Source organism: Procambarus clarkii, chromosome 62, assembly GCF_040958095.1.
Source record: "Procambarus clarkii isolate CNS0578487 chromosome 62, FALCON_Pclarkii_2.0, whole genome shotgun sequence".
Taxonomy (NCBI): Eukaryota; Metazoa; Arthropoda; class Malacostraca; order Decapoda; family Cambaridae; genus Procambarus; species Procambarus clarkii.
Genome location: NC_091211.1, coordinates 5,549,970 through 5,563,358, shown reverse-complemented (window position 1 = coordinate 5,563,358; position 13,389 = coordinate 5,549,970). Strand labels below are relative to the sequence as shown.

The window sequence follows — 13,389 nt, the reverse complement described above, 5'->3', positions numbered from 1 at the left end:
GATCTTACCCTTTGCTGTCAGGGTGATGATTCGCCTCTCCTTCAACGCCGGCTTCAACTTGCGATTGATGCCGTGTCGTCTTGGGCCACAGGTCATGGCTTCAAGTTCTCTTCTACTAAGACTTGTGCCATGACTTTTACTCGGAAACGGGTCGTTCTTCGTCCCTCTTTGTCACTTTATGGTCATCCCCTTGAATACAAAGATTCCGCGAAGCTTTTGGGGTTATTCCTTGACACTCGTTTGTCTTGGTCTCCCCATATCTCTTACCTCCGTGTTGAGTGCTCTAAGGTCCTTACCCTCCTTTGGGTATTGTCCCATACTTCTTGGGGAGCGGATAGGCGCACTCTCCTTGCTTTACATTCCTCTCTCGTCCTGTCTAAGCTCGATTATGGTTGCCCTGCTTACTCGTCTGCTTCTCCTTCCACTCTTCGCCATCTTGATGCTTTGCACCATTCTGGGTTGCGCCTCAGTTCTGGTGCCTTTCGTTCGACTCCCGTCTTCAGCTTGTATGTTGACACTGGCTTCCTGTCTCTCCAGGACCGCCGTGATCGCTACTGTCTTCGCTATCTTGCGTGGTCCTTGTAACATCCTTCCTCTCGCCTCTGTCGTGCTTTAACTTTTACCCCTCCTGCGGTTCCTGTTTCTCTTCACCACCTCCCTCTTTCTGTCCGGTTATCTCGCTTACAGGATTCTCTTTCTGTTTGTATTTCTAATATTTCTCCTCGTGTTGTTCCTTCTTTACCCCCGTGGAGAGTCCCCCTTCCGCAGTTTTGTACATCCTTGACCCGCGTTACTAAAGCTTTTACCCCTCCTACGGTTCTAAAACGCCTTTTTCTTTAGCACTTTTCTTCTCACTCTCACTCCGTTTCTGTCTTCACCGATGGGTCTAAGTCTGCAGACGGTGTTGGCTACTCTGTTGTTTTTCCTGATCACACTTATAAGTGTCGCTTACCCCCGGAGACCAGCATCTTCACAGCGGAGCTTAATGCTATTCTCTATGCTCTTCGTCTCCTGCTTTCTCGTTGTCAGTCTTCCTTTGTAGTTGTTGTCGACTCTCGTAGTGCCCTCATGGCTCTCGAGTCCTTTAATCTGGTTCATCCAGTAGTTGTCGAGATCCAGCATTGGCTGTTTCTTGTTCACAGTAAATTTAAGTCGGTTGAATTTTGTTGGGTTCCCAGCCATATTGGTGTGTCTTTAAATGAGCGTGCGGATGCTGCCGCCAAGGAAGCTGTCCGCTTATGTCCCATCTCTCGTAAAGGTATTCCATATTCCGACTTTTACCCGGTCATCCATTCCTCCATCCTTACCCGTTGGCAGGCTTCTTGGTCGTCTGTTACTGGTAACAAACTACGTACTCTTAAATGTTGTGTTTCCTCGTGGCCGTCCTCCTACCACCGTAACCGGCGATGGGAAACGGCTCTGGTGAGGTTGCGTATTGACCATACTTGCTTAACCCATGGTCACTTGATGGAGCGCCGCTCTGCTCTTTATTGTCCTAATTGCATTGTCCCTCTTATGGTCGTGCATATCCTTCTTGAATGTCCTGAATTCCAGGACGAGCGTGTGTCTTGTTCTCTGACCGCCCCTCGCGGTCACCTGTCCGGTCAATAGAATTCTTGGTGACTCGGATATTTTTTATATCGTTCGCCTTATGCGTTTTTGTTCTCGTATTGGCATCCTTGGTGATATTTAGCGCCCTCTGATTATTCCGCACATTTGATGGTGCTACATAGCCTTCCCGGTTTGGTGCCTTCTTTTGATAATTACTTACTACTAACCTTGCGGGCAGCAACAATACTAACCTTGCGGGCAGCAGCAATACTAACCTTGCGGGCAGCAGCAATACTAACCTTGCGGGCAGCAACAATACTAACCTTGCGGGCAGCAACAATACTAACCTTGCGGGCAGCAACAATACTAACCTTGCGGGCAGCAACAATACTAACCTTGTGGGCAGCAACAATACTAACCTTGCGGGCAGCAACAATACTAACCTTGCGGGCAGCAACAATACTAACCTTGTGGTCAGCAGCAATACTAACCTTGCGGGCAGCAGTAATAGCGCGGGTGTAAGCGGTCGATTCCCTACATCCGGAGCCGACGTGGAAGGCGACGCCCACAATGTTCAGAGAAAGGGTGCGAGCAGCCACCAGCAGCTCCCGGGTCTCCTCCGGCAGTGCTCCGAACTTTAGCCCTAAACGAACTATGGCCTCAGTGGCGTCGCTGCGTATCCGAAGCACCAGCCTTGATACATAAGGTGGGGAGAGTATTAGTTTACAACTTCTGCTTGTTTCTGCTGCAGGGTGAAAGAATGTTGATATATCAAAAGCGTTTGATAGTATGTCTTGAGAACGGCAGTCATTATTATTCGTGTCATTATTTATGATTGATATTTAAAACTTGTTATATAAAGTATTAAATGACAATTTTTAATGGTCACTGGTTGAATTATTTACGAGAAAATTTTATGAATGATCAAAAATCAGGTCTCGCAGTAAAACCTCTGAAAGAGATATATAAACTTACGATGCATTATAAAAGGAGAATATAGTACCAACTTACTGTGCTTCTGGATAGATTGCCTTGACCTTGTGTAGTTCTGACACGCTGTCAAAAGTCATCAAGGGAACATTTAGCTCCTGGGCTCGACGGATGTGTGACGGGGCCTTATAGGGGTTAGCGAAGATGATGCGCCTAGGATGTGCTCCCAGCCCCAGCACCTGCTCCAGCTCTGCCTGCACCACACAAACACTGCACGTCACCACTTATTGCCACCACAACATGTCTTATGCCTGCTTGTACATATACAGTTATACATTTACTCATCTGTTTGTGCATCAAGAGTTCAGTGGTGGAATGTATCGAAAAACAATGATTCAAAATTTCCAGATTTTGTCTAAGGTCTACTAACACACTAGTGGCCTCGATGAGGACCGGAAGTCAACGGCTTGTCAAAGGTCCCGCCCCCCCATCTTCACCCCATTTATCCTGATGATTTTTTTCAACCAGGATTTTGAAGCTCAGCAGTCTTGGAACCGCCTACCGCTTCGAAGGGTAGGCGGTTCCATGGGCTTATAAAGCTGTGGGTGAAAAAGCATCTCCTGTTCTGTCCTAGATTGTGGCTTGTTGAGCTTGAAACCGTTGCTCCTTATTTGTGTTACATCTGACCTTTTGAAGAAATTGTTTGGACCAGCATCCCAGAATTGTTCAGTATTTCGAAAGTTTTGATGAGATCAGCCCTATCAAGTCTGACTTGCATTTTTTGTTGGTGTGTGAACCCCGAGGCTCTCAACCCGTCTTGGTATGAGAGTTGACTTAGTTCTGGAATTATTTTTGTTACCCGGTGTTGAACTTTCTCCAATGAAGATATGTTTTTCGGAAGATGAGGTCTCCTCTCCATGCCTGGATGCAATGATACAGGTGGTGGTGTACAGAGACTTGTACAGTTGAATGACTATCTTCAATTTCATAAAGTCAAGAGTACGCTTGATTATTCTAAGGATTTAGTTCGCTGTTTTTTACTACCGTTTCCACTTGTTGTGCAATGTTCAGTGAATGCTGGATTCTGACTCCACGGTCCTTTTCTTCGTCAATCTGTTGTAACGTATTGCTGCTAATTTGGTAGTTGTCACGTGGATTGTTATGCCCCCACATGCAGAGTCTTGTATTTATCGATTTTGAAAAGCATTTGCCAGATTTCTGACCATTTGTGGAGTTCATATAGATCTCTTTGTAATGCCTCAATATGATTTTCACTTCCCACTTTACCATAACTCTTAGTGTCATCTGTAAATTTGGTAATGGGGTTTGCAACATTCTCATTTGTCATTGATGTATATGAAAAAAGGGTTGGCCCCAAAATGAACCCCTGTGGTACCCCACTTACCACATTTCTCCAATCAGATTTCTTCCCATTTAGCTCGACCCTTTGTTTTAACCATTGATATCTATTTAACAAAGATGCACATCTTTTGGACTAAAGAACATTATCAAAAATATGAAGGCTATTTACAAACAAATAATAAGTGAGGAAGGGGTCTCTATAACAATAAATCAAATTCATAAGAATAATTGAAAAGTATATATAAAGGCAAAACGAAACTATGAAGTGTGAATGACAGCAACAAATTTAATAAGGTAACTTTTATTAAACATTACTCCCCTAGTTTAAACTTTGATCTAGGAGGTAGGTGTTAGGCGGGGTAGGCGTTGGGTGGCAGAACTCCTATTTAGAGTCCAAATTTCCGGGTTTTAAGTGGCAGACTTACATACGAAGTGTTGAAGCTGCGATAGTGCATCAAAATATCGGCAGAAGTACGATACACAGGCAGAAAGAAGCCTACAGTTCGGAATTCAAGTGTGTTGTTGACCGTAGCCTACTGACCGTAGTAGTAGAATATATATATATATATATATATATATATATATATATATATATATATATATATATATATATATATATATATTGTGACGATAATCTCTTTTAAGAGAGATTGAGGCTGCTCTTCCCTACATCATTACGTCGTTAAGTACAAGATACTATATAGAAGATACGTCCACCAGTATCGCCAAACGTTTTGCCCAGGAAGCAAATCTTACCATGCACACCCCGACACCAGCCACAGCCGCCGTAACCAGCAAATTGCTCATCCTCCGCCTGCCTGTTGCTGATTGGCTGATGTCTCGCCATACCTGCACTCATGTCACCACCAGAGTCATTGTCTGGGCAGCAGCACGCCGCACTCGTCAGAATATCTTTGTGCTCCTTGGAGTTGACATCTCTCGCTAGTAGACTAAGCCTTGGCTTTCGTGTACTAAGGGAGGTGGCAGCTTGAAGCCAGTATTCCAGCGCCGCACATATTAATTTATATTGCTATCCCTATAACTTACTTGTCTTAGAGTAACTTTTCATTGCCAGTTATTATTCATGTTATTTTGTTTGTTGACCAGTGTTGAATTTTATGAGATTGTCTTTATTCATGTCTTGTTTTCTAGAGTAATTAAAATTTCATTGTTTATATACTTGTGTTTTGTGTGTCTTCCCATTACCTTACCACAGACGAAAGGACAAACTATTTTTTTTTTTTTTGTGATGTGACGAGGCCCTGCCCCCAGCTTTTGAAACAGCTGAACACCAACGCTTTACCGTCACAATATATATATATATATATATATATATATATATATATATATATATATATATATATATTATTAAATATGACCGAAAAAGTAAGATTAATAATTCTAACACGAATTTTCTCAATCTTTCGTACATTTCTTTTCACTGTTGGAGGTAAATCAAAAATCAATTCTCCAAAATTCATTTTTATTTCTAGTCTGACGCGACACGAGCGCGTTTCGTAAAACTTATTACATTTTCAAAGACTTTTAGTTTACAAATACACAACTGAATAGAACTTACGCATCTCCGATTTTATATCTACATTTGAGTGAGGTGGATGGGGTGAGGTGGCATTAATAGGGTATTAATTTCATCAACACAAGACAGAACAAGAGGTGGCATTAATAGGGTATTAATTTCATCAACACAAGACAGAACACGAAACAATGGGTATTGAATAGAAGTGTTTGTAGAAAGCCTATTGGTCCATATTTCTTGATGCTTCTATATTGGAGCGGAGTCTTGAGGTGGGAAGAATATAGTTGTGCATTAATTGGCTGTTGATTGCTGGTGTTGACTTCTTGATGTGTAGTGCCTCGCAAACGTCAAGCCGCCTGCTATCGCTGTATCTATCGATGATTTCTGTGTTGTTTAGAAACAACACAGAAATCATCAACACAGAAATCATCAACACAGAAATCATCAACACAGAAATCATCAACACAGAAATCATCAACACAGAAATCATCATGTTTAGAAACAACACAGAAATCATCAACACAGAAATCATCGATAGATACAGCGATAGCAGGCGGCTTGACGTTTGCGAGGCACTACACATCAAGAAGTCAACACCAGCAATCAACAGCCAATTAATGCACAACTATATTCTACCCACCTCAAGACTCCGCTCCAATATAGAAGCATCAAGAAATATGGACCAATAGGCTTTCTACAAACACTTCTATTCAATACCCATTGTTTCGTGTTCTGTCTTGTGTTGATGAAATTAATACCCTATTAATGCCACCTCTTGTTCTGTCTTGTGTTGATGAAATTAATACCCTATTAATGCCACCTCACCCCATCCACCTCACTCAAATGTAGATATAAAATCGGAGATGCGTAAGTTCTATTCAGTTGTGTATTTGTAAACTAAAAGTCTTTGAAAATGTAATAAGTTTTACGAAACGAGCTCGTGTCGCGTCAGACTAGAAATAAAAATGAATTTTGGAGAATTGATTTTTGATTTACCTCCAACAGTGAAAAGAAATGTACGAAAGATTGAGAAAATTCGTGTTAGAATTATTAATCTTACCTTTTCGGTCATATTTAATAATATATGTCTACAGGAAAGACTGCTACCAAAATATATATATATATATATATATATATATATATATATATATATATATATATATATATATATATATATATATATATATATATATATATATATTTATATATATATTTATATATATATTTATATATATATTTATATATATATATATTTATATATATATATTTATATATATATATTTATATATATATATATTTATATATATAATATATATATATTATAAATATATATTTATATATATTATATATATTTATATATATATATTTATTAGTGTTCAGTGAGAAACCACAAGGTCTCCTCTGAATACTTTTTATTTTCTTCTCCGAGGCTATGGGTCCCCACATTGGCACCAGAGGTGGTACCCTCACAAACTTAAAAAAAAAAATTAAAAAAAAAATTAAAAAATTAAAAAAAAAAAATATTTATATATATATATTTATATATATATATATTTATATATATATATATATATATATATATATATATATATATATATATATATATATATATATATATATTTAGTATATTTTGGTAGCAGTCTTTCCTGTAGACATATATTATTAAATATGACCGAAAAAGTAAGATTAATAATTCTAACACGAATTTTCTCAATCTTTCGTACATTACGCTTCACTGTTGGAGGTAAATCAAAAATCACTTCTCCAAAATTCATTTTTATTTCTAGTCTGACGCGACACGGGCGCGTTTCGTAAAACTTATTACATTTTCAAAGACTTCACAAATACACAACTGATTAGAACTTGCGTTTCCCTGATTTTATATCTACATTTGAGTGAGGTGGGAAGGGTGATGTGGCATTACATTTGAGTGAGGTGGGAAGGGTGATGTGGCATTAACACAAGACAGAACACTAGGGGATATTAATAGGGTATTAAAAGTATCAACACAAGACAGAACAGAAACAATGGGTATTGAATAGAAGTGTTTGTAGAAAGCCTATTGGTCCATATTTCTTGATGCTTCTATATTGGAGCGGAGTCTTGAGGTGGGTAGAATATAGTTGTGCAATAATTGGCTGTTGATTGCTGGTGTTGACTTCTTGATGTGTAGTGCCTCGCAAACGTCAAGCCGCCTGCTATCGCTGTATCTATCGATGATTTCTGTGTTGTTTACTAGGATTTCTCTGGCGATGGTTTGGTTATGGGAAGAGATTATATGTTCCTTAATGGAGCCCTGTTGTTTATGCATCGTTAAACGCCTAGAAAGAGATGTTGTTGTCTTGCCTATATACTGGGTTTTTTGGAGCTTACAGTCCCCAAGTGGGCATTTGAAGGCATAGACGACGTTAGTCTCTTTTAAAGCGTTCTGTTTTGTGTCTGGAGAGTTTCTCATGGCTGGCCGTTTTTCTGGTTTTATAGTAAATCGTCAGTTGTATCCTCTGATTTTTGTCTGTAGGGATAACGTTTCTATTAACAATATCTTTCAGGACCCTTTCCTCTGTTTTATGAGCTGTGGAAAAGAAGTTCCTGTAAAATAGTCTAATAGGGGGTATAGGTGTTGTGTTAGTTGTCTCTTCGGAGGTTGCATGGCTTTTCACTTTCCTTCTTATGATGTCTTCGATGAAACCATTGGAGAAGCCGTTATTGACTAGGACCTGCCTTACCCTACAGAGTTCTTCGTCGACTTGCTTCCATTCTGAGCTGTGGCTGAGAGCACGGTCGACGTATGCGTTAACAACACTCCTCTTGTACCTGTCAGGGCAGTCGCTGTTGGCATTTAGGCACATTCCTATGTTTGTTTCCTTTGTGTAGACTGCAGTGTGGAAACCTCCGCCCTTTTCCATGACTGTTACATCTAGAAAAGGCAGCTTCCCATCCTTTTCCGTCTCGTAAGTGAAACGCAGCACGGAACTCTGCTCAAATGCCTCCTTCAGCTCCTGCAGATGTCTGACATCAGGTACCTGTGTAAAAATGTCGTCAACATACCTGCAGTATATGGCCGGTTTCAAGTTCATGTCGACTAAGACTTTTTGCTCGATGGTACCCAAGTAGAAGTTTGCAAACAGGACACCTAGGGGAGAACCCATGGCGACCCCATCTACTTGCTTATACATGTGCCCATCCGGGCTCAAGAAGGGTGCCTCTTTAGTACAAGCTTGGAGTAGTTTCCTCAGAATACTTTCTGGCATGTCAAGAGGAGTACAGGCTGGATTACGATACACTCTGTCGGCTATCATTCCGATTGTCACGTCCACAGGTACGTTGGTAAACAGCGATTCTACGTCCAACGAGGCTCTTATCCCTGTGGCCCGTGCGCCCCGCAGTAAGTCCACAAATTCCTTTGGAGACTTCAGGCTGAAGGCGCAAGGAACATAAGGAGTCAGCAGGCCGTTGAGTCGCTTCGCCAGTCTGTACGTGGGTGTGGGTATCTGGCTAATGATTGGCCGAAGTGGGTTTCCAGGCTTGTGCGTCTTGACATTTCCATACGCATATCCAGGTTTATATTCCCCAATGATCTTTGGCAGGTGGAGTCCGGATTTCTTGGCGTTCACAGTTTCGATCAGTTTGTTGACCTTTGCTTTTAATTCGGCTGTAGTGTCCTTCGTTACCCTTTGGAACTTAGTTTAGTCAGAGAGTATGATGTTCATTTTCGCCAGATATTCGTCTTTTTTAAGAATGACATATATTGGCGACTTGTCACCTCTCCTGACAACTATCTCCTTGTTCTCACGAAGGCTTTTAGCTGCCGCTTTAAGCTCGGGGGACAGTATGGTGCTTCTGTAGTTGCCTCGATTCTTTCCTCCTTCTGCAATAAGTTCTGCTTGTAAGGTATCTTTGGTAGTGACCTTCTTACTAAGAAGGTCACTACCAAAGATACCTTACAAGCAGAACTTATTGCAGAAGGAGGAAAGAATCGAGGCAACTACAGAAGCACCATACTGTCCCCCGAGCTTAAAGCGGCAGCTAAAAGCCTTCGTGAGAACAAGGAGATAGTTGTCAGGAGAGGTGACAAGTCGCCAATATATGTCATTCTTAAAAAAGACGAATATCTGGCGAAAATGAACATCATACTCTCTGACCAAACTAAGTTCCAAAGGGTAACGAAGGACACTACAGCCGAATTAAAAGCAAAGGTCAACAAACTGATCGAAACTGTGAACGCCAAGAAATCCGGACTCCACCTGCCAAAGATCATTGGGGAATATAAACCTGGATATGCGTATGGAAATGTCAAGACGCACAAGCCTGGAAACCCACTTCGGCCAATCATTAGCCAGATACCCACACCCACGTACAGACTGGCGAAGCGACTCAACGGCCTGCTGACTCCTTATGTTCCTTGCGCCTTCAGCCTGAAGTCTCCAAAGGAATTTGTGGACTTACTGCGGGGCGCACGGGCCACAGGGATAAGAGCCTCGTTGGACGTAGAATCGCTGTTTACCAACGTACCTGTGGACGTGACAATCGGAATGATAGCCGACAGAGTGTATCGTAATCCAGCCTGTACTCCTCTTGACATGCCAGAAAGTATTCTGAGGAAACTACTCCAAGCTTGTACTAAAGAGGCACCCTTCTTGAGCCCGGATGGGCACATGTATAAGCAAGTAGATGGGGTCGCCATGGGTTCTCCCCTAGGTGTCCTGTTTGCAAACTTCTACATGGGTACCATCGAGCAAAAAGTCTTAGTCGACATGAACTTGAAACCGGCCATATACTGCAGGTATGTTGACGACATTTTTACACAGGTACCTGATGTCAGACATCTGCAGGAGCTGAAGGAGGCATTTGAGCAGAGTTCCGTGCTGCGTTTCACTTACGAGACGGAAAAGGATGGGAAGCTGCCTTTTCTAGATGTAACAGTCATGGAAAAGGGCGGAGGTTTCCACACTGCAGTCTACACAAAGGAAACAAACATAGGAATGTGCCTAAATGCCAACAGCGACTGCCCTGACAGGTACAAGAGGAGTGTTGTTAACGCATACGTCGACCGTGCTCTCAGCCACAGCTCAGAATGGAAGCAAGTCGACGAAGAACTCTGTAGGGTAAGGCAGGTCCTAGTCAATAACGGCTTCTCCAATGGTTTCATCGAAGACATCATAAGAAGGAAAGTGAAAAGCCATGCAACCTCCGAAGAGACAACTAACACAACACCTATACCCCCTATTAGACTATTTTACAGGAACTTCTTTTCCACAGCTCATAAAACAGAGGAAAGGGTCCTGAAAGATATTGTTAATAGAAACGTTATCCCTACAGACAAAAATCAGAGGATACAACTGACGATTTACTATAAAACCAGAAAAACGGCCAACCTACTCATGAAAAACTCTCCAGACACAAAACAGAACGCTTTAAAAGAGACTAACGTCGTCTATGCCTTCAAATGCCCACTTGGGGACTGTAAGCTCCAAAAAACCCAGTATATAGGCAAGACAACAACATCTCTTTCTAGGCGTTTAACGATGCATAAACAACAGGGCTCCATTAAGGAACATATAATCTCTTCCCATAACCAAACCATCGCCAGAGAAATCCTAGTAAACAACACAGAAATCATCGATAGATACAGCGATAGCAGGCGGCTTGACGTTTGCGAGGCACTACACATCAAGAAGTCAACACCAGCAATCAACAGCCAATTATTGCACAACTATATTCTACCCACCTCAAGACTCCGCTCCAATATAGAAGCATCAAGAAATATGGACCAATAGGCTTTCTACAAACACTTCTATTCAATACCCATTGTTTCTGTTCTGTCTTGTGTTGATACTTTTAATACCCTATTAATATCCCCTAGTGTTCTGTCTTGTGTTAATGCCACATCACCCTTCCCACCTCACTCAAATGTAATGCCACATCACCCTTCCCACCTCACTCAAATGTAGATATAAAATCAGGGAAACGCAAGTTCTAATCAGTTGTGTATTTGTGAAGTCTTTGAAAATGTAATAAGTTTTACGAAACGCGCCCGTGTCGCGTCAGACTAGAAATAAAAATGAATTTTGGAGAAGTGATTTTTGATTTACCTCCAACAGTGAAGCGTAATGTACGAAAGATTGAGAAAATTCGTGTTAGAATTATTAATCTTACTTTTTCGGTCATATTTAATAATATATATATATATTTATATATATATATAAATATATGTATATATAAATATATGTATGTATATATATATATATATATATATATATATATATATATATATATATATATATATATATATATATATATATATATATATATATAATATAATATATATAATTATATTTAAATATAAATATATTTAAATAAATTTTAATTTTAATTAAATTTAATTTTTAATTAAATTTTTAATTTAAATTTTTAATTTAAATTTTTAATTTAAATTTTTAATTAAATTTAAATAAATTAAATATAATAAAATATATATATATAAAATATTCAAGGAAGGGGGTGGTAGGAGAAAAGCACACAGAAACTGTATTGGAGGGGATCTAAACATTCCCTCTAATGCGTTATGTGTGGTTTCCTCCGAGGCTATGGGTCCCCCTTCTTCCAGCTAGAGGTGGTACTCCCTTCCCTTATATATATATATGCGAACAAGCCTGAATGGTCCCCAGGACAATATGCAACTGAAAACTCACACCCCAGAAGTGACTCGAACCCATACTCCCAGAAGCATCGCAACTGGTATGTACAAGACGCCTTAATCCACTTGACCATCACGACCGGACATAATGAGGTGATAGCCTCGGCTATCACCTCATTATGTCCGGTCGTGATGGTCAAGTGGATTAAGGCGTCTTGTACATACCAGTTGCGTTGCTTCTGGGAGTATGGGTTCGAGTCACTTCTTGGGGTGTGAGTTTTCAGTTATATATATATATATATATATATGTCGTACCTAGTAGCCAGAACGCACTTCTTAGCCTACTATGCAAGGCCTGATTTGCCTAATAAGCCAAGTTTTCATGAATTAATTGTTTTTCGACTACCTAACCTACCTAACCTAACCTAACCTAACTTTTTCGGCTACCTAACCTACCTAACCTAACCTAACCTAACTTTTTCGGCTACCTAACCTACCTAACCTAACCTAACCTAACTTTTTCGGCTACCTAACCTAACCTAACCTATATATATAGGTTAGGTTAGGTTAGGTAGGATTGGTTAGGTTCGGTCATATATCTACGTTAATTTTAACTCCAATAAAAAAAATTGACCTCATACATAATGAAATGGGTAGCTTTATCATTTCATAAGAAAAAATTTAGAGAAAATATAGTAATTCTGGAAAACTTGGCTTATTAGGCAAATCGGGCCTTGCATAGTAGGCCAAGAAGTGCGTTCTGGCTACTAGGTACGACATATATATATATATATATATATATATATATATATATATATATATATATATATATATATATATATATATATATATATATATATATATATATATATATGTCGTACCTAGTAGCCAGAACGCACTTCTCTACCTACTATGCAAGGCCCAATTTGCCTAATAAGCCAAGTTTTCATGAATTAATGGTTTTTCGACTACCTAACCTACCTAACCTAACCTAACCTAACTTTTTCGGCTACCTAACCTAGCCTAACCAATAGAGATAGGTTAGGTTAGGTTAGGTAGGGTTGGTTAGGTTCGGTCATATATCTACGTTAATTTTAACTTTAATTAAAAAAAATTGACCTCATACATAATGAAATGGGTAGCTTTATCATTTCATAAGAAAATAAATAGAGAAAATATATTAATTCAGGAAAACTTGGCTTATTAAGCAAATCGGGCCATGCATAGTAGGCCGAGAAGTGCGTTCTGGCTATTAGGTACGACATATATATATATATATATATATATATATATATATATATATATATATATATATATATATATATATGTCGTACCTAGTAGCCAGAACTCACTTCTGAGCCTACTATGCAAG

At 39.7% G+C, this 13,389-nt stretch overlaps 1 protein-coding gene across 1 annotated transcript in view; it reads right to left on the bottom strand.

Annotated features, from left to right (window-relative positions):
* The window catches only part of LOC123766598 (antizyme inhibitor 2), a 286,143-nt gene that overhangs the window by 79,807 nt on the left and 192,947 nt on the right, over positions 1 to 13,389 (bottom strand). The window contains exons 5-6 of the mRNA XM_069308159.1: positions 2,563 to 2,735; positions 2,043 to 2,244 (exon numbers count right to left, since the gene is read on the bottom strand). Coding sequence (XP_069164260.1) covers positions 2,043 to 2,244; positions 2,563 to 2,735 — 375 coding nt within the window. The remainder of the gene's footprint in view (positions 1 to 2,042; positions 2,245 to 2,562; positions 2,736 to 13,389) is intronic.